The 24,240-nt window shown below is 57.0% G+C and overlaps 2 protein-coding genes across 3 annotated transcripts; both read right to left on the reverse strand.

Moving 5' to 3' along the window:
* Positions 1 to 68: 68 nt before the first annotated feature.
* On the reverse strand, positions 69 to 4,100 carry KCNK7 (potassium two pore domain channel subfamily K member 7). The gene is given in 4 exon segments (XM_003909567.5): positions 69 to 413; positions 667 to 917; positions 919 to 1,063; positions 2,631 to 4,100. Coding segments are annotated over 4 exon segments (1,101 nt in total). The 5' UTR covers positions 3,130 to 4,100; the 3' UTR covers positions 69 to 207.
* Positions 4,101 to 5,140: 1,040 nt separating this feature from the next.
* MAP3K11 (mitogen-activated protein kinase kinase kinase 11) lies at positions 5,141 to 24,201 on the reverse strand. Of its 2 annotated transcripts, none has more exons than XM_017948261.3 (10): positions 21,539 to 22,762; positions 16,502 to 16,682; positions 16,154 to 16,302; positions 15,868 to 16,043; positions 15,490 to 15,733; positions 14,900 to 15,013; positions 14,155 to 14,290; positions 13,970 to 14,061; positions 6,769 to 7,143; positions 5,141 to 6,005 (listed from the first exon to the last, which is right to left on the reverse strand). In XM_017948261.3, exons 1-10 carry the CDS (start codon positions 22,275 to 22,277, stop codon positions 5,668 to 5,670), a joined length of 2,544 nt encoding a protein of 847 aa, XP_017803750.1. In that variant the 5' UTR covers positions 22,278 to 22,762; the 3' UTR covers positions 5,141 to 5,667. The 2 variants fall into 2 exon arrangements, 1 of the variants encoding a protein (XP_017803750.1); XR_004177587.1 differs by lacking the exon at positions 5,141 to 6,005 and adding an exon at positions 11,750 to 11,872 and having other exon boundaries at positions 7,030 to 7,143; positions 21,539 to 24,201.
* Positions 24,202 to 24,240: the final 39 nt, after the last annotated feature.

A 24,240-nucleotide genomic window follows, 5' to 3' on the forward strand; every position in this document is an offset into this window, starting at 1 on the left:
TGGTGGCCGGGGGCTCAGGGAAGTCCCATTAGAAATACTTGAAAACAGCCAAAATGGTTGCTCATTTTATGATTAACACAGTATTCCCCGAGGCCTCCCGCCCACCCCCACCGCGGCCCCATCTCCTGATTCTTCCCCAGCCACTCTTGGCTGCTTCCTCCTTAGGTGCCGCCACCTTATGGGAGCTGAACTCGGTCACCTGACGCTTCAGCAAGCAGGGGCTTGTCCTGAAGCTGGGGCCGCGGGGGGCAGGGTGCTCAGAGCCAGTTCATCCTGCCCTAGGATGCCACCTTGGTTCTCAGCAGTCACAGGACTACTGGGCCTGAAGAACTTCCCCATGGCACGGACCTGTGGCAGCTCAGAGAAGGTCTCCACGGCCAGCAGCATGGCCAAGAGTCCTAGAAGCAAGTAACCTGGGGAGGAGAAGGTGCTGGGGCAGCGCCTGGGTGCTGGTGATACTCCCTGCCCACCTCCCAACACGGTGACCTGCCCTGGCAGCTGGCGCCACTCACCACCTCCCAGAGCTCTTCAACTACCCCTCCCACATCGTGCCCAGGAGTGGGGTCCCTCCACCTGCAAGGCCCAGTCCCCCCAATGATTTATGGGAGTCCTAGTCCAGGCTCCTCTTCCCCCTTCCCCCACACGCTCTTAGGTGGCTGGACTTACCAAGAAGTGCGAGCTGGCCCAGGTGGTAAATCACAGGGTGCAGGCCGCGGCCGTGGCCGGGCAGCAGATCCCCCAGGCCAATGGTGCTGAGTGAGCTGAAGCAGAAGTAGACGGCCCCCAGCAGGCTGCAGTCACCCTGAAGGCCCCACAGCACCAGCGCTAGCAGCAGCACAAAGCTGCTGGCCACCAGCAGGTCCAGTGCAACTGCCTGCAGCAGCGCAGCCCTGGCCGGCGACAGCTGCCAGTGGACCTACCCAGGCACCTGGGCGGCTGAGCGCAGGCAGCAGGCAGTGGCGCAGGGTGGCCACGAGAGCGAGGGAGGCTGGCAGCCCCAGGGCTGCATAGACCATGCAGAAGGCCTTTCCGCCTGGTGATAGTGGGGCCATGTGGCCATAACCTGGAGAAGAGACAGTCAGTGGACAGTGAGAGCTCTGAGTGCCATGTCTGCTGGGGTCCCTGCCTACCCCAATACCGCCTTCTGCAGAAGGCTGCCCTCTGGTGGCCTTGAACTGGCCAGGTCCAGGTTCTAGCTGACTCTGCTCCTCCTTGGTCAGGGGATCCCTTACCCTCTCTGGGCCATTTTTCTTTTTTGGGAAATGAAAGGATGAAAGAAGACAGTTCCTCAAGCCTTTTGTAGCTGGGACAATTCTGAGAACTGCACTGCCCTTAACAGATACTCCTGATTCCACAGCTGGTGGAATATCATCCACTCTTTCCCCAAATGTGTGTCAAGTCCTGTGTGCCAGGCTTTGTGCTGGTATCTGAGTCAGCCCAGGCCCTGCCAGCTCTGGTGGGGGAGTTGGGCAGGAAAATCACGAAGGGCTGCAAAGAGGCAGCATGGAGGAGAGAGGGCATGTGCCAGGTGGGGAGGGGTGGGAGCGTGGGGTGTGCTGGGAGAACAGCATCAGCTAATACAGAGCTGCAAACGCACATGCCTATTGGAGCCAGATGTGAGACAAACAGGAGTGGTGGGGACAGGGGTGCACCGCAGAGTGTAAGCTGTTTCCAAAGGGCAGGCCCCATTCTGCTCCTGTCAGGATGTTGCCTTGCAGGGATTCTGGCTCAGTGTGAGTAGGTTTCCTGATTTTCCAAAAGAAGTTGGAAATACAGGCTGGGCACAGTAGCTCACACCTGTAATCCCAGCACTTTGGGAGCTTGAGGTGGGTGGATCGCTTGAGGTCAGGAGTTTGAGACCAGCCTGGCCAACATGGCAAAACCCCGTCTCTACTAGAAATACAAAAATTAGCCGGGCATGATGGTGCACGTCTGTAATCCCAGCTACTCAGGAGGCTGAGGCAGGAGAAGAACCCAGGAGGTGGAGGTTACAGTGAGCCGAGATCGCACCACTGTACTCCAGCCTGGGTGACAGGGCCAGACTCTGTTTCAAAAAAAAAAAAAAAAAAAGTTGGAAATACAAGTTCCAATTCAAAAAATACTGAGACACTTTGTGGGGCAAAAAATACGAAAACCCAGGGCTGTGGGTCCTGTTGCTGCTTTTCCCTGGGCACGATTTCTCTGCAGAACTCCCTCATCCCTGTCTGTGCCCTCCTGCTCTGCGAGCATCTCATGCCAGCTTCCTCCTCTATCTTCCCTCACTCCTCCACCTGAGGCCATGGTCCTGATCTGTCCTTCCCAGGTTCCTTCTATTTGCTTCCATCTAAGAATCCATTCCACTGTCTTGTCTCCCCTACCTGGCCACAGGCTGTGGCATCTGGGCAGCTCTCCTGGGTCTCAAAGGGTGCCTGGGGTGGGACTGGGGAGGCCACACCCTTCCTGGCAGCTGAAGTGGAGGCACCAGTTGGGGTGTGTTGGTGGGGAGCCCCAGCTGTGATGTCGGGCCTCACAGCGCCTGGGCTCCGTCTGGCTCTTTGGGGCTGAAGGAAGGGCTGCATGAACCCCAGGGACCCCAGGGAGCGATGGCCTCAAGAGCTGTGCCCCCTGACTTGGCTGCCAGGCTCTCTTACCTGTGGTGGTGAGGATGCTGGCAGTGAAGAGCAGGGCTGAGGGAAGGTCCCAGTTCCTGGCCTCTGAACTGTTGCCCAGGCTGGAGACCCTATGGGCCTGGGTGGCCAGGGCAGTGCCCAGCAGCTCTTCCAGTGCTCCAGGTGGCAGGCAGGCCCTATGCTCTGCCTGGAATGCTGCCAGCTCTGCCCTGAGCTCAGCCTGAAGCCTGCATGCAGGAGGCCCCTCCAGGGCCTGGAACAACACAGCCTCAAGCCCCAGGGTCAGTAAGTGGGCCACAACCAGGAGCCCATATCAGGCCCAGGGCCTTAGACACCTCATGGCAGGCTGCTGGGGTGCTGTGGGAGCTGGCGGCTCCACCTCAGGCACCTGGGAATGGCTGGGCAGGGCTGGGCCAGGAGGAGGTGCTCTGTGGGTAGCTGGGACCTGGCTGGGGTGGCTGGGGTGTGAACAGAGGGAGGTGAGCTGCCTCACCCCTCCCAGGTTCTGGAGGCAAGACATTTGCCCATTTCACAGCAGCTGGGACGGTGGGGATGGGTGGAGGAAGGTGGCTGCAGTGAGGGGAGGAGGTGGAGGAAGCTGAGGCCTAGACAGGACCTCACACTTATTCAAGGTCCTGCTCACTCAGGCACCCATACTGCATTCATTCATTCATTCATTCAGCAAGTGCTTAGGGAAGAGGACAGGCACAGGTCCTTTCCTTCCTAGTGTTTACACAAGAAACCTCTTAGCAAAGAAACTGGCAACCTCTCATTGTCATGAGTTCCATGAAGGAAATGCCCTGGGTGATCAGAGAGCCTGTAGGGAGCGGGGGTTATCTCACTGGGAAAGCTCCGCTAAGGAGGTGACATTTCAGCTGGGGAGTAAGAGGCCGGTGAAGGTAGGAATGAGCTTGGGGTGTGAGAGGAACAGAGGGCTGGCTGTGGCGGGGGAGAGTTGGGGGTGAAGGGGGGATAAGGACACATGACAAACGTGGTCCAGGGAGACCTACGCTGGGCTACTGTAGGCGTCCTGGATGGAGTGATTTTGGCCTGGGTAGTATGGTGGGAGAGGAATGGTGGCAGCTGGGAAGGATCAGGTGAGGGCAGGGGTAGGAGGTAGGGAGAGGACTCCAGGGTGCCCAGAGTACCCGGGCAGATGATACCCTTGAGCCTCATTGCCAGTTCTTCCCGAGAACCCTTTGTGCCTGCCCTCCTGACTCCCTGCCCCTGAACTATAGAGACAGTCTGGCTGCCATGGGGCACCTGGGAGAGGGCAACCGGGGCCTGGGTTCCAACTCCTCTAACCTCAGAGGGGCTGAGGACAGAGGCCGAGGAAGGGACCCTGCCCTTGGATATGGTGTGGGAGTGCCAGAGCCCCCATGGCAGTGTGAAGAGAACTGTCAGGGGTGCCAGATGCCATGGCAAGTCACGATGCTTGGAGGTGGGTGGAAGTTACTACTTTTTTTTTTTTTTTTTTTTTTGAGACGGAGTCTCGCTCTGTCGCCCAGGCTGGAGTGCAGTGGCTGGATCGCGGCTCACTGCAAGCTCCGCCTCCCAGGTTTTACGCCATTCTCCTGCCTCAGCCTCCCGAGTAGCTGGGACTACAGACGCTCGCCACCTCGCCCGGCTACTTTTTTGTATTTTTTACTAGAGACGGGGTTTCACCGGGTTAGCCAGGATGGTCTTGATCTCCTGACCTCGTGATCCGCCCATCTCGGCCTCCCAAAGTGCTGGGATTACAGGCTTGAGCCACCGCGCCGGGCCGGAAGTTACTACTTTTTATCTTTTTTGAGACAGTCTTGCTCTGTCGCCCAGGCTGGAGTGCAGTGGCACTTGGTTAACTCAACCTTCGCCTCCTGGGTTCAAGCTATTCTCCTGCCTCAGCCTCCCAAGTAGCTGGGACTACAGGCACCTGCCACCACGCTGAGCATTTTTTTTTTTTTTTTTTTTAAGTGGAGACGGGGTTTCACCATACTGGCCAGGCTGGTCTCGAAATCCTGACCTTGTGATCCGTCCGCCTCAGCCTCCCAAAGTGCTGGGATTACAGGCATGAGTCACCGCGCCCAGCCTACACTTTTTTTTTTTTTTTTTGAGATAGAGTCTTGCTCTGTTGCCCAGGCTGGAGTGCAGTGGCACGATTTTGGCTCACTGCAACCTCTACCTTCCAGGTTCAAGCAATTCTCCTGCCTCAGCCTCCAGAGTAGCTGGGACTACAGGCATGCACCCCCATACCTGGCTAATTTTTGTATTTTTAGTAGAGATGGGGTTTCACTATGTTGCCAGGTTGGTCTTGAACTCCTGACCTCATGTGATCCACCAGCCTTGGCCTCCCAAAGTGCTGTGATTACAGGAGTGAGCCACCACACCTGGCAGAGAAAAGCCTTGAATGACTCACCAAGGCTGGTGGATCTGGTCCCAGGAGAGGGATGCAGTGCAAGGCAAGAAACTGCCTATTGCTGGGGCATCAGGACACCAGGGTTGCATGATAGGTTGGGTCACCTGGTTACCTCCAAGAAAGCTGACAGGCTACATGTGGGGAGACAGCTTTTGAGTTTATTTGGCTTCTGGCTTCATTGGATCCCGAGGCTAATACTCCAACCCTGGCTGGGGCAGCAGGAAGGCACCCAGAGAGCCCTGGCCCCAGATGACCCCCAGGGCAGGAGGCCCATGCTCTAAGCCCTAGGGCAGGGGCCGCAGTAGCAGGACTTGGTCAAAAGTGCTGGTGACAGCTGAGGCCGGCCCCTCTTCCCCGCACCTCCCCTCCTCCCTGCATCACCCCTGTGGGCAATTCCCTGAGACAGGCTCTGGTCCTCCCAACCAGCTGGGTACAGTGTCGGGCCCCAGTAGGGCAGGTGAGCTGGGAGGTTTCAGGTATGGGGGCGCAGGCCCCCCATCCAGTGTGAAGGCTTCCTGTGCAGTGTAGTGTTCCTGACCCCCAAAGCGGGGGTGGGGTCCCTGGGGAAACTGAGGCAGCTGCAGAGGCTGGCCCAGCTCCTGTTCCAGTGTATGCTGTGACTCCTCTAAGGCATCTGGAGCTCGGGGGAGTGGCCTGGCCCACTCAAGGTCCCGCCTCCGGCACCCAAGGGGCCTGGGCACCCATGTCTTTGGTCTGTGCCCTGCAGTCCTGGGGGCCTCCCCGGAAGGGGTTGGCAGGTGGGGAGTCCCAGAAGGGGTCTGAGTCTGGGAACAAGGTCCAGGGTGCCCGGCGGGGTGCAGGCTGTGGCGAAGGCAGGGGAGAAGGCCGTGGCCCAGCCGACACAAAGCTCCAGGGATCAATGCGGCTGCGAAGGGGTGAGGGCCGAGGTCGGCTGATGAGGCCCAGGGGTGGTGAACGTGGGGTGCCTGGGGTGCCAGGAGCAGAGCGTGATGTCCCGGGTGGGGGTGAGACAGTGCCTCCTGTGAGATATAGGAGGGGCACAAGGTCAGGCAACCAACAACTCCTGAGGTCCCCAAGATACACTGCCCTGCTCTGGACCTCAGTTTCCCCATCTGCACAGTGAGCTACTTGACTCAACTTCTACGGCCCTTCCTGCTCTGCGTGCCTCTGTTTTTTCGTAATGGTTAGGAGTGAGGCCTCTGGAGCAGGCCGGCCTGGATGTGGATCCCGGCCCTGCCACTTACCAGCTGTGGGAGCTCTGGGTCCCTTCATCTCTGTGCCTTAAATTTCCTTATCTAAAAATGGGCATCTAAGAGCACTTAGTTCTGTGGTTGCTATGACTGAATGAGACCATCTCGGGAAAGCCTTGTAAAGAGTACTTGACACAAGTAAGGAACCAGGAGTTTGCTACTGTCATGACTACATATATGCTCTGTCACCCAGGCTGGAGTGCAGTGTCATGATCACGGCTCACTGCAGCCTCAACCTTTCAAGGCTCACGTGATCCTCCCAAAGTGCTGGGATCACAGGCGTGCACCACTGCCTGGCCTTGATTACTTCTGTTATTTCACAGCAGGCATCGCCCCCACCTGCCTGGACCACCTGATAGCTGAATTTAGAACTCTGCTCCCTACATGGTCTTCAGTATCCCAAGCGCCTGGTTCAGGGTCCAGTAGATGACTGTGATCTTGGCCTTGCCTCCCTGCATGTCCCCAGCCACTCCTCCCTCCCTGGGGACCCCCATCTCCCATCCGTGAAGCAGGCCGGCCTCAGGCCACTCACCGCGGGGCTCCTCCTCACGTCGGGGGCTCTTGGCTGACCGCTGGCCTGCAGGAATACCCAGGTCCAGCAACAGGGGTGCAGGAGTGGGCGGGGAGTCGGGCATCTTGGGTGAGAAGCGAATGAGCGGGGAAGGGGGCGGCTCGGTCGGGCAGGGCGCGGGCATTGGCGTTGGGGGTGTTGTGGGGGGATCCCCACGCTCACGTCCTTGGCCTCCCGGAGGCTGCAGGTCGCGGCCGAGGCCCAGGGAGGCAAGCAGGGCAGTGCCACGCAGTAGCGCACGCTGGATCAGCTTGGGCGTCCCAGAGCTGCTACCGCGCTCTGCGGGGAGAGGCCTCTTGGGTTCCTCGGGCTCCAGGCTAGGCCGTAGGGGGTTACCTGCGGGGCGGAGGCGGCACAGGTGACGGCATGGCTGACGCATCTTCCCGATGAGGGCCCAGGACCTCTCTGCGGTCTTGGAACTGAGTTCTGCCCTCTACCAGCATCTTCCCTGGTCCCACAGGTCCCACGGCCTCCCTACCATGCACCCACACTCCGGCCTTTCACAAGATGGGTGCTGGGAGGGGAGGGCAATGCAGGTGGAGGAAGCGACAGCAAAGCCTGACGGCAGCCAGTGACCCAGACCCCAAAGATGGATGGGCAGTCCCAGTGGAGGCAGGGCTGAGGCCAGGTCACGGTGGGCCTCCATGGCCTGCCAGGGGCAACATCCAGGTCCAGAGCCATGGCAGGTCCCACTGACTGGGACCGGCGCCCTGTGCTCTGTGCCCACTCGCTTCCTGGCTTGGCAGCCCTGCCCCTTCTGCCCACCCACCCCCACTCCAGCTGTAGCTTGTAAGATGCACACAGTCAACTCTAACGTACATGGCCGCCTTGAGGAGCACAAATCCCTGTCCCTATTCTAGAAAGGAGGAAAATGAGGTTCAGAGGGGTACCTTGCCCAAGGTCACAGCTAATTTACAGAGTAGGTATTTGTGCCAGGCCTGAGCTGAATAACATAGGGGCATTATGTTGTCTGATCCTCATGCCCGGGGGTTCCAGGCTTAGAGGTTGAGGGCTTGCGCGGAGCTGTACAGCCAGTGAAAGGTGGAGCTGGCTTCACCCCAGGCAAGGGCAGTAGAGCCTTTGCTCTCCACCATTTCCCAACCAGACTCTGCCCTAGATTTCAAGACACTAGTGTCCCACTTTCCAGTCTAGGGTTGGCCTGACTCCATTCTAGATCACTTGGGCAGGGATGGGGAAACCGCTCATTAAGGAGAAAGGCCTCTAAGATGCGCTCTCACAAGCACTGCTTTTGGCTCTAGAATCTGCTATGGCTCTAGAAGAAAGTCTGGCCTCCTCCCTCTGCCTTTCCCCTCCTGCCTGGAGTGCAAAAGCAGGTTGGATGTCGGGAGGAAGAAATACAAGGCTGGGAAAAGTGAGCTTCTACTATGAACCAGGACTCAGCTGACAGTCCCTTCTGTCAGCCACAACCCTTACTCAGACTCTCTGCCTCTTACCTCACCCAACTCCCACCCCGGCCACTGCCACTGAAGGAACAAGGGAATCCTTCTAAAATGCAAACCTGTTAAAGACAGGTCTCTGCTTAAAAACTACCCATCACTTCCAGCTTCATTCACTCATTCATTCAATCAACATCTACTGACCCATGTGCCTTGGCCCCTGTCCGCAGCCCCAGTCCTGAGACTCCTTGGCTCTCAACTCTTCTCAGAGTTCAGCCAGGTTGCCTTTTCCTTGGGTCTGGTGAGCTGCATGCCTGTGCACACACTGTTTGCTCTGGCTGGCTGACCTTTCCCACCTCAGCTTTCAGTGACCTCTTACGTACCATCCAAGACCCACTGGGATGTCACTTCCTCTGTGAAGCCTTCCCAAAATCTCCCTGAACCTGCACAGTTATTGCTCATGTTATGCCTCATACAGGTGCTACTGGACTTGTCTGTGAGTCTGCCTCCTTCATCAGATGAGGTCAAGGCAGTGTTTAACATGTTGATGCCTGGCTCTTAAAATGCAAATCTCTGGGCCTGGCGCGGTGGCTCACGCCTGTAATCCCAGCACTTCCGGAGGCCTAGGCAGGCGTTTCACGAGGTCAGGAGATCAAGCCCATCCTGGCTAACACGGTGAAACCCCATCTCTACTAAAAATACAAAAAAATTAGCTGGGCATGATGGCCGGCGCCTGTAGTCCCAGCTACTTGGGAGGCTGAGGCAGGAGAATGGCATGAACCCAGGAGGTGGAGCTTGCAGTGAGCCAAAATTGCGCCACTGCACTCCAGCCTGGGTGACAGAGCGAGACTCTGTCTCAAAAAAAAAAAAAAAAAAAAAGCAAATCCTTGTTTGATGAAGAATCCATTTTTAAAATCCTTGCACCAACCACATGAGGTTATCGTTATCACCCCCACTTCGCTGGTGATCATTTACAGTGAGTTTAAACAGAAGAGGGGAAATCATGTTTAAAAAAAGCAAGGGCTGGCTGGATGCGGTGGCTCACACCTGTAATCTCAGCACTTTGGGAGGCCAAGGTGGGCGGATCACGAGGTCAAGAAATCGAGACCATCCTCGCCAACATGGTGAAACCCTGTCTCTACTAAAAAATACAAAAATTAGCAGGGCATGGTGGCACACACCTATAGTCTCAGCTACTTGGGAGGCTGAGGCAGCAGAATCACTTGAACCCAGGAGGCGGAGGTTGCAGTGAGCCGAGACCCCGCCACTGCACTCCAGCCTGGGTGACAGAGCAAGACTCCATCTCAACAAAAAAAAAAAAGCAAGAGAGGCTGGGAGCGGTGGCGCATACCTATAATCCCAACACTTTGGGAGGCCAAGTAGGGCAGATCACTTGAAGTCAGGAGTTCGAGACTAGCCTGGCCAACATGGTGAAACGCTGTCTCTACTAAATACAAAAATTAGGCCGGTGGTTCACACTTGTAACCCCAGCACTTTGGGAAGATGAAACAGGCGGCTCACTTGAGGTCAGGAGTTTGGGACCAGCCTGGCCAACATGGCGAAACCTCATCTCTACTAAAAATACAAAAAGTAGCTGGGCATTGTGGCACATGCCTGTAATCCCAGCTACATGGGAGGCTGAGGCAGGAGAATCATTTGAACCCGGGAGGTGGAGGTTCTAGTGAGCTGAGATTGCGCCACTGCACTCCATCCTGGGCAACAGAACACCACTTCATCTCAAAAACAACAACAAAAAAAATTAGCTGGGCATGGTAGCACATACCTGTAATCCTAGCTACTGGGGAGGCTGAGGGAGGAGAATTGCTTGAACCTGGGAGGTGGAGGCTGAAGTGAGCTGAGGTCGCAGCACTGCACTCCAGCCTGGGCGACAGAACAAGACTCCTCAAAAAATAAAACAAAACAAAAATAGCAAGAGAAAGCCGGGTGTGGCCGGGCGCGGTGGCTCAAGCCTGTAATCCCAGCACTTTGGGAGGCCGAGGCGGACGGATCACAAGGTCAGGAGATCGAGACCATCCTGGCTCACACGGTGAAACCCCGTCTCTACTAAAAACACAAAAAACTAGCCGGGCGAGGTGGCGGGCGCCTGTAGTCCCAGCTACTTGGGAGGCTGAGGCAGGAGAATGGCATGAACCCAGGAGGCGGAGCTTGCAGTGAGCCGAGATCGCGCCACTGCACTCCAGCCTGGGCGACAGAGCAAGACTCCGTCTCAAAAAAAAAAAAAAAAAAAAAGAGAAAGCCGGGTGTGGTGGCTCACACCTGTAATGCCAGCACTTTGGGAGGCTGAGGTGGGTGAACTGCTTAAGCCCAGCCCAACCTGGGCAACATGGCAAAACCCCATCTCTACAAAAAATACAAAAATTAGCCAAACATGGCATGCATCTGTAGTCCCAGCTACTCAGGAAGCTGAGGTGGGAGGATCACTTGAGCCTGGGAGGCAGAGTTTGCAGAGAGTCATGATTGTACTACTGCACTCCAGCCTGGGTGATAGAAATAGACTCTGTCTTAACTAATAAAAGAGAGAAATGAGACAAAGGGAAGAGAAGATAGGGTCCAGCAGACAAAATGAGAATGAACAGAAGTTCCTGCAGTCAATGGCCTGAGAAACTGAGGTTCTGAAGGGTAAGTGACTTGGTCAACATAATCCAGCTAGGATTTGAATCTGCCTCTAAACTTCCTGGCAGCAAGAGTTAGCAACTCTGTTGTTTAGGAGAAAGCTGCGTGACTCTTCTTGACCCAAAGATAGACAGAGGTGAAACTGCTAGGCCAGGCGCGGTGGCTCAAGCCTGTAATCCCAGCACTTTGGGAGGCCGGGGGCGGATCACGAGGTCAGGAGAATCCCAGAGGGGACCATCCTGGCTATACGAATGGAAACCCGTCTCACTAAAAATACAAAAAAACTAGCCCGAGGCGGTGGTGAGCCTGTGATCCCAGCTCGGGAAACTGAGGCAGGAGAATGCGGCGTAAACCAGGCCGGGCTTGCCCGTGAGCTAGAGATCCGGCCACTGCACTCCGCCTGGGCGACAGAGACTCCGATCTTAAAAGCACTGCTTCGTGGGCCTCATATTAGGAGGACCTTGGCCCACGTAGTTGTGGCTCCCAAGGCAGCAGCTTCACAGGGCAGTTGCTATCAGTGTAGCTGAGTGTACCCTGCCAATGTGCCACTCCTTGCAACCAGCTCTCCAGGGGCCAGAACAGCCCACTGGGGACAGGGTGATGGGGTGTGTGGCTCTCCAGTGGTGTGGCTTATGCCTGGGACCATCTCACAGGGTCTGGGATCTCTGTGAGGCCCCATTCTTTGATTCTTAACTGGGTTTCTGTGGGTGGCTGTGAGGTCAATGTCATGTATTTTCAGGGACCCAGATGGTGTGTGGCGTGTGGAATTGGGCTGGGGAACCACATGCTCAGCCAGCCACTGAGCTGCGGCAGCTGACATCCTTTCGGGGCAAGTGGCAATCCATTTCTTCATCAGCCAGGAAGGGCATTGGTGTTGAGGCTGACAGACTCTTATCAAGAATGGTAACTACCATGGTTTCCAGTGCTTTCACGAAACCTCAGGCAGGTGGCCTTCTGGCCACACATCTGCAATTTCATATTGTGGGAGCATTCGTTGTATCCCTGGGGGCTGCGGCTCTCTCAGTTTGCTGTGGCTGAACCAAGAAAGAAGGCATTTCAGATATCTACGGGCACAGACTTCTACGAAGTTATGATGCCATGAAATATTTCGAGGAGATGAGGAAGGCTGGTATCTCTCAGAATGCAAAGTGATTTTGGAATATGAAGAATTTCTTTGGGTTGAATTACTTAGAAGTTTGTCACTGACCTGAACTATTCATGAATATATGAGCTAACAGTTTCTCTTGATAAATAATTAACAAATTCTTTGGATAAAAAAACATGGGGCAAGCTTGAGAACGATGGGGTCCAGACCCCTTGTGGCCCTGCTTCTGGGAGCTCAGGGCCAGACGGTTCTGCGGAATAGTCAGGACCTGCTTCAACCTACACACCTGGGTTGACAGGCCCTCAAGTTCTCCTTTGGCCCATCTGGCCTGGTACATTTTAGAGCAAGTGAGTTCAGGAAGCCCCCTTGGCCTTCCAGTTCTCAGTTCAGTCCCTGCAGGACGGATGCTGGGGGCACTGCAGCTGCTGGAGCAGCAAATGGCGGGGCGGATGGAGGCCTGGGGCTCTGCCTCTGTGGTCAGACAGACAGTCTTCGGGTCAAATCTCTGCTCTACTGGGTGCCTTACATCAAACCACTTAATCGCTCTGTGCCTCAGTTTCCTCATTGTAAAATGAGGCCAATACTACTACTCCCCTCACAAAACTGCTTGGCACATAGAAGAGACCCAACAAAGGTTAGCTGTTATTATGACTATCGAATGTAGCTCAGGGAATGGTAGAGGTGATGGGCTGGGTGGGATGGGAGGAGTTTAAACAGCTTGCTGAACTGGACTCTTCTGAGAGCGGCTAAGCGGGTCCTACATTCTGGCTGTGAGCAGCAGGTGTGGGGGCTCTGAGGATGGTCCCTAGGTTGGCACAGGGACTCACAGGCAAGGGAGGCCGTAACTTTCTGGCCTCAGTCAGAGCTGGGCAGTGTTGAGCTGAGTGAGCCCTCCTCCCCGCAATGCTGGAGCCCTGCTCTCTGCCTGACCCTCTGGCTTCCTAAGCAGTCTGTATGTGAGAAGCCCTTTCTTTTTTTTTTTTTTTTTTTGAGACTGAGTCTGGCTCTGTCCCCCAGGCTGGAGTGCAGTGGCCGGATCTCAGCTCACTGCAAGCTCCGCCTCCCGGGTTTACGCCATTCTCCTGCCTCAGCCTCCGGAGTAGCTAGGACCACAGGCGCCCGCCACCTCGCCCGGCTAGTTTTTTGTATTTTTTTAGTAGAGACGGGGTTTCACCGTGTTAGCCAGGATGGTCTCGATCTCCTGACCTTGTGATCCACCCGTCTCAGCCTCCCAAAGTGCTGGGATTACAGGCTTGAGCCACCGCGCCCGGCGCGTGAGAAGCCCTTTCTTCAAGTGAAAGCTTCTGAGTTCACTACAAGCATGGGAGCTGAAGTCTCTCTGGGTTCAAATCCTCAGCTGGGGGTTTAAGGTAGGTTACTTCACCTCTCAGAGCCTCAGTTTTCTTATCTGTAAAATGGGGTAATAGTAGCCCCTCTTCATCAATGCTTGGAGGGAATGCCTGGCACAGTAGGGCAATTACCATCACAGAGAACAGAAAGGCCCGGAGCTATCCTGGATGTGGTGAGAATGGGCCTGGATCCTGCCTGCTCGGCCTTCTCATTCTCTTCTTCACCTAGAGGCTCCCAGAAGGGACTCTGAGCAGCACAGTGTGGCTGACACTAGTCTGGCTCCACCAACACAGGCTGATTCCTTCCCCTCTCTGGACCCAGCTTTCCTTGGTGCCAAAGGCTGGGTGGGCTTCCTGTCTTTCTTTTCTCTCTGGAGCCTGCTAAAGGTACAGGGGCTGCCACAGGGACAGGGAAGAGCCTTCTTACAGGCCAGCTCTGAACAAGGGGATGAGACTCTGGGCCCCCAGCCGAGGCCTGGGCCGCTTGATCGTGGGCCTGTAGGTCAGACCTGGGTTCCAAGATCAGTTCTGTCCTGTCTCAGCCTTGGTTTCCTAGTCTCTAGAATGAGAGCAACCAGGGCAGGACTCCTGCTTTGCCTGCTCGCCTCTCATGGCCTCCCCAAGGTGCCCATGGAAGGAACTCAGCCAGATTCTGACGAGGGAGGAAGGCCACTCACCATTGAGTGCTGGGGGTGTGGAAGGAGATCCTAAGGGGGATGAGTCATCTGAATCCAGGTACCATGTGGCTTCGTCCATGCGGGACCTTCTCCTGGTGATGGGAGGACAAGGAGGGGTGCTTTAGGAATTCCAGGACTTGGGGAAAGCAGATGATGCTGGGTTTGGGGGGCACTCAGGTACTCACCTCCCATTCTGGGCTTCCCCAGGCTTGGGGGAACTGGGACCCCAAGCCCAGCATGCTCGCCGCTCTCCATTGCTTGAGTCCTCCAGACGTCGGGGGGACTGGCGGCCCCATGCCTGGCCTGGCTCTGCAGGCTCCACTACAGGGGAAACCGATGGAATTGGAGATAATCTTTATCCTCCCTCCATCATCAGAGTCAGGCTTCAGGGGTAACCTTTACAGTATGGAGAGGAGGGTGGGCCCTGTACCATTCCCAGGGTGAGCTTTGGGCAAGATAGATCGGTTTGGGTTTATCACCCCACAGTGGGGTGGGGCATCTCATCTAGCCCTTCAGCTGACATTTGCTAGTTAGTAATTAGTACAGACAAGGACACCAACTGCCTGGGTTTGATTCTGGCTCTTCCACTTATTAACTGTGTAGCAAGTTACTTTTTTCACTTTTCTCATCCGTAAAACTTAGATTAACAATAAAAATAGCAACCTAATAGAATTATTGCAAGATATTAATATTAGTAAAGCATTTAAAAAAAATCAGTAGTACATAGTGTCATACAATTATTTGACTAAAAAAATAAGTACAATTAATGCTGCCTGGGGAGTTCAGAGTTAACAGTCTAGACCTAGGGCAGGGAGCCTGGGGGCAGACGGAAAGAGGGGATAGTGAGTGGGATCCACCTCCAAGGATAAAGTCTGAAAGAGAATAAGGGGCTGGGATGCGGAGAGGGGCACGAGAGGCGAGGTTTCTTACATTGGATGGCCCGGAACCGGGGGAAGGTGGGCGAATCCCCAGGCCCGACCTCGAAGACGTTTCTCCTCCGGTCGAGGCCAGGTGAGGCCTGCACGGTGATGCGGTGCTTGAAGTCTGCGGTTTAGGTTGGGGGGAGCAGGGTTCAGGTTTGCGATGAAGGAGAGCCAGGACCCCAACCTGCAGGGGCCCAAGGCCGGCTCCCAGGCCGCACAGGAAGCGGCACGGTGGCTATGAGACTGTTGCCAGCCTCACTGCTTTCTTGAGCCGCTGGTTCTGGATAAGGAAAGCTACTCGTCTGCGTCGGAGATGCCAGGCCGCCGGCCCGCCCCGCCCCCTAGACCTTCCCAGAACTTTCGTGAACCCCACCCCTTCCCGGTCGCAGCTACTCCCAGACCGACATGCAAATACTTCCGCCAGAACCCGCCCACAGACAGAAAAAAACACTCCTGGCCCCACCCCTCCCAGCCTTCACCTCTCGGGCCCACCCACAACACCCTAAACCAATCCCAGCGCGCTCAGCCCACAGACCTGGCTCCACCCCCCCGCCCTCGCAGCCAATGGCGGGGGATGCCCCGGGGCCCGCCCCTCACCGAGTGGCATGCTGATGCGCTCGCCGCCGTCGCGCGCCCGGAGCTTGCTGCGCTTGAATGTGCCGCGGCGGCGGCGCACGTGCGGTCGCTCGCGGTCCACCTGCTGCAGCAGCAGCGTCAGCTCGCGCTCGAACACTTCTAGCTCCCACTGGGCCAGCAGGTGCTCGCGCCGCCGCAGCTGCTCCGCCTGTGACCTCTGCTCGCGCGCTGCTCGCGTCAGCTCCTCTTCGCGGCTCAGTAGTTCCTGCGCCCGAGACAGCGAAGGAGAAGAGGTCAGCCTGGCACCTGGCACCGATCCCGGCGGCGCCCGCCCCGACTCTGCCCCAGGAAGATCAGGGAGACACTCCTTCCAACGCTGGGTCCCCTGATTCCTCGCACCTTTTCCTTGGCTCGCAGCTCGTCGAAAAGACCCTGGATCTCGCGCTTCCAGCCTTCCTGCATGGAATGGAAGGAGTCCCGCGGCATTTCCCGTAGGACCTGTGCCTCCAGCGCCTCCAACTGCTGCAGGATGGAGGCGAAGTCGGGCCTGCGGTGAGGGTCCTGCGCCCAGCAGTCTAGGGGCACGGCGTGCAGCGGGGACAGAATAAGAAGGGGTCTGTGGGTGGATATGTCCTGGACCAGGGAGCTCTGCCCCTCACCTGCTCCCCCCGCCCCTTCCTCTTACCTGCCATAAGCTGTGCGAAGGGCTCGGGGCAGGTGGATGGGATGGGCAGTGTGAGCTTGTTAACAGCTACGCCATAGGCCACAGCAAGGCAGTCAATGCCACGGTACGGCACCTCCCCGGTCAGCAGTTCCCACAGCAGCACCCCAAAACTGTGGGCGAGACAACAGGTCTGTGTTCCCTTTTCTCTCCCAACCCATACCCCCTTACTGCCACTTCACCCAAAAGCAACTAGGAGCTAAGTGGTTTGGATCCCTGTCCCTGGACTTGGCCCAGCCCTAGACTTAGGCAGCCACCTCCGCCCTCTGCAGACCCGTAGCAGCCCCTGACCAGCCCCACCGAGGGCCGCACCTCCAGACGTCACTGCCCTTAGAGAAGGTGGAGGCCTTGATAACCTCAGGAGCCATCCAGGCGTAGGTGCCCGCGGCACTCATTTGTGTGGTTTTGTGCCACTCTCGGGCCAGACCAAAGTCGGTGATCTTCAGGGTCTTGTGCTCCATGTCGTCACCCTCAATGGGCTGCAGCAGCAAAACTAGAGAAGAGGGGCTAGATTGTGGATGCTCCAGGATCAGGTGGTGGGGACAGGGTAAGAACTGGGAGCAAACTCATCTGATGGACATCCTGGCTGGGTCCTGGGGGCACAGAGGTGACTTGGTCTAGATCTTGAGGACCTACTTGAAGTCAGACATTCCTTTTTTTTTTTTTTTTTTTTTTGAGATGGAGTTTCGCTCTTGTTGCCCAGGCTGAGTGCAGTGGCACCATCTTGGCTCACTGCAACCTCCACTTCCCGGGTTCAAGCGATTCTCCCGCCTCAGCCTCCCGAGTAGTGGGATTACAGGCATGTGCCACCATGCCCGGCTAATTTTGTATTTTTAGTAGAGACAGGATTTCTCCATGTTGATCAGGCTGGTCTCGATCTCCCAACCTCAGGTGATCTGCCCACCTCGCCTCCCCAAGTGGTAGGATTACAGGCGTGAGCCACCAAACCTGGTCGACGACAGACATTTCACATTCAGTCCTAGCACTCAAAACCACTTATGAGCTAGATAATATTTTTCACGTTTCACAGATGAGGAAACCAAGCAGGGAAATGACTTGGCAGAGGTCATACAACAAATACAGCAGAGATTACAACCTGGTCTGTGTGGCTCTGAAACCAGTGTTCTAGCTTTTCCCTAAGACTACACTGAAACAAAATTGGCAAGGTAGCAACTCTGGGCTTTTTTTTGAGACGGAGTCTTGCTCTGTCACCCAGGCTGGAGTGCAGTGGTGTGATCTCCGCTCACTGCAAGCTCCGCCTCCCGGGTTCATGACATTTTCCTGCCTCACCTTGCGAGTAGCTGGGACTATAGGTGCCTGCCACCCACCGCGCCCGGCTAATTTTTTGTATTTTTAGCAGAGATGGGGTTTCACCATGTTAGCCAGAACGGTCTTGATTTCCTGACCTTGTGATCCACCTGCCTTGGCCTTCCAAAGTGCTGGGATTACAGATGTGAGCCACCGCGCCTGGCCTGGGCATTTATGGCTTTGATTTCAGGAGAGATCTGTGAGTGTCCTGTCACTTTGTCGAGGCAGGAGCGTGAATGAGAACCCCCCTTGGAGTGGGGAGCAAGAGGGAAGTTCTTGATGAGAAAAGAAGCCCAGCAGGTGCCACAGGCCCCTCGTGCCCACATCACACTGTGGCAAGTGCAGCCACTTCCAAGGCAAAGATTCCAAAAGATACCTACCGATGCAGCTGGAAGGGAAGAGAAAGGGTGGGGTCCAAGAAAGTGATGGTTCTTGGCCACAAAGGAGGAGCTTGGGGTAAATGTAGGCGTGGATGGTCAGACGTGGCAGGGGCTTGTGGCTTTAACCCAAATGGGGCCACCGTACTTGGTACAAAGAGGAGAAGCAGCAACTTGCAAATCTCTCACCAGGACAGGAATGACTCAAGTGAGAGAAGTTTTCGAGGAATAGAAAGAGGACAAAGTCATAGAGTCAGGAAGGGTCTGAAGGCCCCTCTATTTGCTGGTTACAGCCAACTGCACTGTGGAAGAGAAGCGATATCAAGTCAACCATGTTTCTGGACCCGTGTCAGGGCACACCTCTCAGCTCTCCTGCCCCATGTGACATGACTGTCATGGGGGCAGCATAGGGCACAGGGTGGAGCAGATGGGAAGGGCACCTCATACAGCCTGGTGAGTCAGGGAGGACTTCCCAGAGGAGGTGGCAGAACCAGGGTGCTCATTTTTCAGGGCTTAAAGCCACAAGCCCTGATCCTGCTGCTGGCCAGCCCACCTGGGCCTTGAGGAGGCATCTCGCACTGCTGCCAGCCGTCCCCGCTGCCCCACCATCCTCAGCCCCCACAGCCCCTGGCTGCTTGGCTGTTTCTGCGTCCTCCACCTTCAGCCATTTCAGCGCTGGTGCTTCTCAGAGCATGGCCTCTCCTCAACCTCTGCCCACGGCCCCTGGCTGACTCAGCCTCTTCCAGGTACCAGCTCCCTCTCCCTACTGGCATCTTCCACATTTGCAACTCCAGGCCAGACAAATTGGTTCAGCTACCCCTCAGCAGCTCTACCTAATGTCCAGGTGCCCTCCATGACCACCTTTACTATCCCGGCATGCCCAGTAGATTTTCCTGCAACTTTTCCTAATCCAGAGAATGGTCTCAAAATCCACCTACTCCTCTGAGCCAGACCCTGGAGCCAAATCCTGAACACTTCATCAAGCCGAGGATGACAACAAAACCCTCCTCAGACGGCTGTCACGAGCACGAAACAAGACCACACTTTTAAAGCTTTTGCATGGGGGCTGCCACCTGACAGAAGCATCCTAAAGGCCAGTTGTCCTAAAGCTCATATCGTATCTCCACCCTCCTCTCTCTCTGTCACTCCTTACTGCCAGCTTCACAATAGCCTCCGGTCTGGCTGCTGGAGGCTGCGGACCTGACCATTTAGCAAGCCCCGCACAAGCTCATTCCAAAGGGGAAACGCAGCAGGCTGGGGCAGTGGGTGGAGTGGAAATGGGCACTTCCCCTGGTGCCAGGGCCCAACTCCCCCTTTGAAGACCAACACTTGCTGCTGCTTGGCCCGGTCTCCAGCCACTTGTGGCATCCGAGACTGGCAAAGTGCTGTTCCAGTATCTCAGGCCGAGTAGCCACTCTCCACCTTTTTCAGGTGGGGAATCTGAGGCCCAGAGAGGGGCAGCAACTCACCCAAAGTTTCAGGACTTCTTTGTGCTTGTGGCCTTTCTGCTACCTCCCCGCTCCCGGCTCTGCCAGCTGCTAAGCCCCATCCTCTGCTTTCTCTCCAAGCTGCCTCTCTGTGCTTACATTGTCCCGACTCCAGCTGCTGTTCCGGTGTCTGATGTAGACCCCAGGCATGGGAGGTCAGGGGTCACCCAGAGGAGAATGGGCCAGAGACCCCGAAGCTAGGGGAAGCTCTCAGTGCCCCTTTAGGGCTCCCTGGCCTCTGACAGGGACCTGGCCACCAGCTCCCTCCCTAGGCTGGCCTCTGTGGGGCTTGGGAGTGGCCTGGGCAGCTCACGCCTCTTCCTCTTCCCTCCTGTGGTCCCTACTTCTCCTTTCTGGGAGGCCTGGGCCAGGTCTCCCACTTGGGAGGGGGAGTCCTTTTGGGGAGAACTGGGGGAGGTCAGGCCCAGGCCGAGCTGGCTGGTCAGTCCTGTGACTCGTGGGCCTGGAGAATTCCCCCTCCTCTCCCCGCCAGGCTTCCTCACAAGGCCCCCATTGTCCAGGAAAATCATGCCATTGTTTCCTGCCTGTGCCCCCCCAAGCCCAGGGACTCCCCCCACCCCAATCCCGCAGACAGCAACTTGGGCCTAAGACTGGGGTCTCCGAGGTTAAATGCCAGGCTCAGGGAGGCTGAGGGCACCTTGCCTGCCCTTTACCACCAACTCCCAGACTCTGAGAGGGAAGCAGGGGAACTAGAGGGGAGTGGGGCAGCAGTTCCAGGCTCCTTCCTCCCGCAAGCCCTCCACCCCCAGCTCTTTCCTCCCCTGCAGGCAGCTGGGCTAGGGAGGGAGCAGGGGCTGGAGCAGGGACAGGAAGCCGGCTCAGGGCAGCAGGAAACGCAGGAAGCAGTGGGGAGGGTGGGGAGCAGGGGCCTGGGCTATTGTTCCATTTTTTCTGGAAAGAAAACGGAGGAAAAACAGAAGATGGGAGTCCCCTCCCCCTGCGCCTTCGGGGAATCCCCCTCAGATTGGGGCAGGTAGTGGGGGTCCCTAGATAGAGCCCAGGGTTGAGGCTGAAAGGTGGGAACTGCACCTTACTAGGGATGAGAAGAGTGGGTGGGGTGGTTGGCAGGCCTCCCCTGGCTCCTCCAGCCCTGGCAAGAACTTGGATATCTGGGGCTCAGCACTCTGTTTCCTGCAAGCCCCTTGTCCATGGTCAGCCCAGGCCAGGAGGCTCAAAATATCCACATGGACCCCCCTCTAAGAATGTCTCATGCTTTTCCAGTGACCCCACTGAGCCTGGCCCCTCCTGCATTTCCTACTGCTGCTCTCCAGCCTGCACCCTGGGCTCTAGGAGGCCCCTGCTCCTGGTCCCTGCTGTGTGCTAGGTCCTGCTTCCATGCCTTCGCTCTCTAAATGCTGCGCGCACCAGGAAGCCCTCTGAAGCTACCACTTGCTTCTCTTGGGCCGTGATGGAAAGCGTGTTGGGGGCTTAAAATGGTGGGAGATGGAGTCTCCCTTAGCCCAGCACTCCCACCCCAAGCACTGATTGCAGGCTAGGCCCTCTTGGTGATCCAGCCCTCAAATGTCCATCTCCACGGCTGAAGACCCGCTGCGGGTTGGGGATCGCAGGTCAGGCTTGCCCAGGCTGTTGAGCTGTTTCACTCTCCCTTTTTACAGAGTCTGAAATTGAGGCTCCGAGTTGGAGTCACGAGCTAGAGGTCATGCAGCCAGGGAGGGCTAGGCCAGAATTCCAGCCCTGGCCTTGGCCTTGACTGCCAAGGAGGGCTTCCCCCTCTGAGATATCTGTTCTGGAGGAGCTGCCCATGATGACAGGAGAGAACAGAGCACCAACTCCATGAATATGAATTTAGGGGAGGAGAAGATGGGGAGCGCGAGCTTCCAGAGGACTTCCTTGAGGTGGGAGCCAGAGCTGGGCAGGATGCTTATGGCCCACCTGAGAAATCCCAATTTCTTAACTTGTCCAAACCTCAGCTGCAGGCTGGGGTCAAGGACTTCTGAGGCTGGGACAGGAAGACTCTTCTGGGTGCCTAGAGCTCTGTTTGGGGGCTAGCTTGAGCCCATGGGCACCTGGTCAGCTGGGACCCCCTAGGGCGAGTGCTCCTACCTGCAGCAGACCCTAAGCTAGGCTCAGTGGAAGGTTGGGAGCAGGTGTGTGCCAGAGCCATGCCACCCGCAACCATGCCGCCAGAAACTCACTGTTGTTGGACTTGAGGTCGCGGTGGATGACGGGCACCAGGGCCTCGCAGTGCAGGTAGTGCATCCCACGGGCAATCTGCACAGCCCAGTTAACCAGCACATGAGGAGGCACGCGCCGCCCTGCCAGAGCTCGGCTGAGGGGTCCACCAGCTGCATATTCCATCACCAGGCACAGGTTGGGCTCCTCCAGGCACACAGCCTTGAGGGCAATGATGTTGGGGTGTGCTAGCATGGCGAAGAGCCGGGCCTCCTGGCGAACACTCTCAGCTGTCACACTGATGTCCTCATCGGGGTCCTGGCGAGCTGCCTTCACAGCCACCAGCTCACCTCGCCAGCTGCCCCGGTACACCTTGCCGAAGCCTCCAATGCCGATCACCTCCTCCAGCCGCAGCTCCTGGAAGCTGGCCACCTCGCAGGGGGGCGGGCCGCCACCCCGAGACACATAGTTGGATGGGAAGATGCCCACCTGGCCACCCACCTGGCCTGCCCACCAGCCCTCGTCTCCTGAGATGGCTGCGTCCCGGGACAGCACCTCCACACGGTCACCCTTCCTCAGGGCCAGCTCGTCCTGCCCACTGGGCTCATAGTCGAACAGGGCTGTCCACACCGGGTTGGCATAACCCGCTGCCTTTGGAGACCCCTCAGGCCGGCCTCCTCCACTGCCCCCACCACCCCCGCTGCCACTGCCATTCCATGACCCTAGAGGGCTCTTGAGGAAGAGGCTCTTCAAGGGCTCCATAGCTGGGAGCCGGCGTTGGGATGTGTGGAGGACCTTCTCTGGGTGCCCGTGGTCCCCACCCCCGCTGGCTGCCGAGGCCCTAGTCCCGGAACCTGGGCATCCGGGCCCTGGCCCTCAGCCCCAGACCCACGCCTCTCTGGGGAGCCAGGAGTGTCGCCTCCCGGCCCCCCGCATCTCGGGCTTCTGGAGGAGGGCACCCAGGGCAGTGTGGTCAGGCCGGGGGGGTGGGGCCCCGGGGCCTCCAACGCCTCACCATGGCTAGCTTGGAGGGGCCCGAGCTTCCCTCGGTCCTGGAGCAGTCCTGGGAGCCTGGCTCCGGCCCCCGCCAAGCGTAAGGTGGGGCCTCCAGGGGCAGCGCCTCAACTCCGGTTGGGTCTTTTTGCGCGGGGGTGGAGGGAGCGTCCACAGTTGGGCCCAGACTGCCTGTTCCTGGCCCCGGCTCCTTTGGTCCCGACGGCTCCGACCCCGCTCCCTTCTTCCTCCTCCCTTTGTACTTTGGCCTCGGGGGCGGGAGGCAGAGGTGGAGGGTGGAGTTTCACTTTTTTCCGCTCTTCTCCCTCCTGCAGGAAACAGCATCAGATGACGCGGGCGGCCTGCACCGCTCCCCTCCCAGAGGCTCCAGCAGGGGAGTTCCCGGGTAGGCGGGCCAGGAGAGGCAGAGGAGGGAAAGGGCAGAACCAGATTCCCCATCACAGCAGGCTTTGAGATATAGAAAGAAAAGCCTCCAGCTGCGTGCTCTGCTGGCCAGGGTGCAGGTTGGTCTCTGCTAAGGATGGGCCATCTCTGTCCTCTGCATCTGCACTGGCGTCAGCAAAACGGGGTTACAGAACCACATTTGGGAAGGGGGTGAACCCAAGTCTGGTCTTGGCTGCGAAGTTGTGGGACTGTGCGATCCATCCATTCTGAGCCTCATTATTTTCTTTCTTTCTTTCTTTTTTCTTTTTTTGAGACGGAGTCCTTTCTCTGTCACCCAGGCTGGTATGCAATGGCGCAGTCTAAGCTCACTGCAACCTCTGCCTCCCGAGTTCAAGCGATTCTCCTGCCTCAGCCTCCCGAGTAGCTGGGACTACCGGCGCGTGGCACCACGGCCGGCTAATTTTTGTATTTTTGGTAGAGACGGGTTTCACCACGTTGACCATGCTGGTCTCAAACCCCTGACCTCGTGATCCGCCCGCCTCGACCTCCCAAAGTGCTGGGATTACAGGCGTGAGCCACCGCGCCCGGCCATTCTTTTCATATATGATATGAGAACAAGAAAGCTCTGCCTCGCAGAGCTAGTGGGATGGGGTGGGGAAGACTGGAGGACAGACGGAACTGGCTGCACCTCAAGCTCTTGGAGTGGATTGTCTAAGGTTCTGCTCTTCTCCTCACCTGGGAAACAATCCGCTTCTTCATATCCCTTCCCCATTGGCAGAATCCTGAGACTTGTCCAGAACTTTGCCCACGATTGGATTCAGAATAGCTGAGTCGCCCTCACAACCTCTGGATAGGGCTGCCCCAATTGCTTTAAGCCTATCACTTTAAGAAAGACGACGCTATCCTTTTTCGACTATTCCTGCCTGTTCCAGAAGGTTGTTCTCTACACCCTAGGTCTGAGCTCTGACCCGGAAGTAGACGCCGCTGGGAGACGAGAAACGATCAGGACGTAGGAGGTCCAGCATTAAAGGGGGCGGACCGAGAGGGGCGTGCTTTGGTAGTGCAGAACACTCGCTGCAACTAGGGGATTCCACGCCTCCATCTTTTCCCCGTCTCCTGTAACTCATTGGAAGAGCTGTGCGCCAATTACTTTGCCGTTACCCAATGGCTACTCAACTGTCTCTTTGGTTCCGCCCAGTCGTCTACCCTGGGTTGGCGACGCCTGGGTCTACGCATGCGCTCAAACGCTTTTACGCATGAACTTGCTTTAGTTCTGGACTCTGCGCACGCCCAAATGGCACCCGTCGCGTCCTACCGCGCCACCACC

The sequence above is a fragment of the Papio anubis genome, chromosome 12 (assembly GCF_008728515.1).
Source record: "Papio anubis isolate 15944 chromosome 12, Panubis1.0, whole genome shotgun sequence".
Lineage (NCBI taxonomy): Eukaryota > Metazoa > Chordata > Mammalia > Primates > Cercopithecidae > Papio > Papio anubis.

What these genes read in the sequence shown, in the direction of transcription:
- MAP3K11 (XM_017948261.3), bottom strand. Translation starts at nt 22,277, where the DNA reads ATGGAGCCCTTGAAGAGCCTCTTCCTCAAGAGCCCTCTAGGGTCATGG. An exon ending in CGACCTCAAGTCCAACAACA is followed by an intron (nt 16,683 to 21,538) that starts GTGAGTTTCTGG and finishes CCTCTTCTCTAG; the next exon opens with TTTTGCTGCTGCAGCCCATT. An exon ending in ACGTGAGGAGGAGCCCCGCG is followed by an intron (nt 6,006 to 6,768) that starts GTGAGTGGCCTG and finishes TATATCTCACAG; the next exon opens with GAGGCACTGTCTCACCCCCA.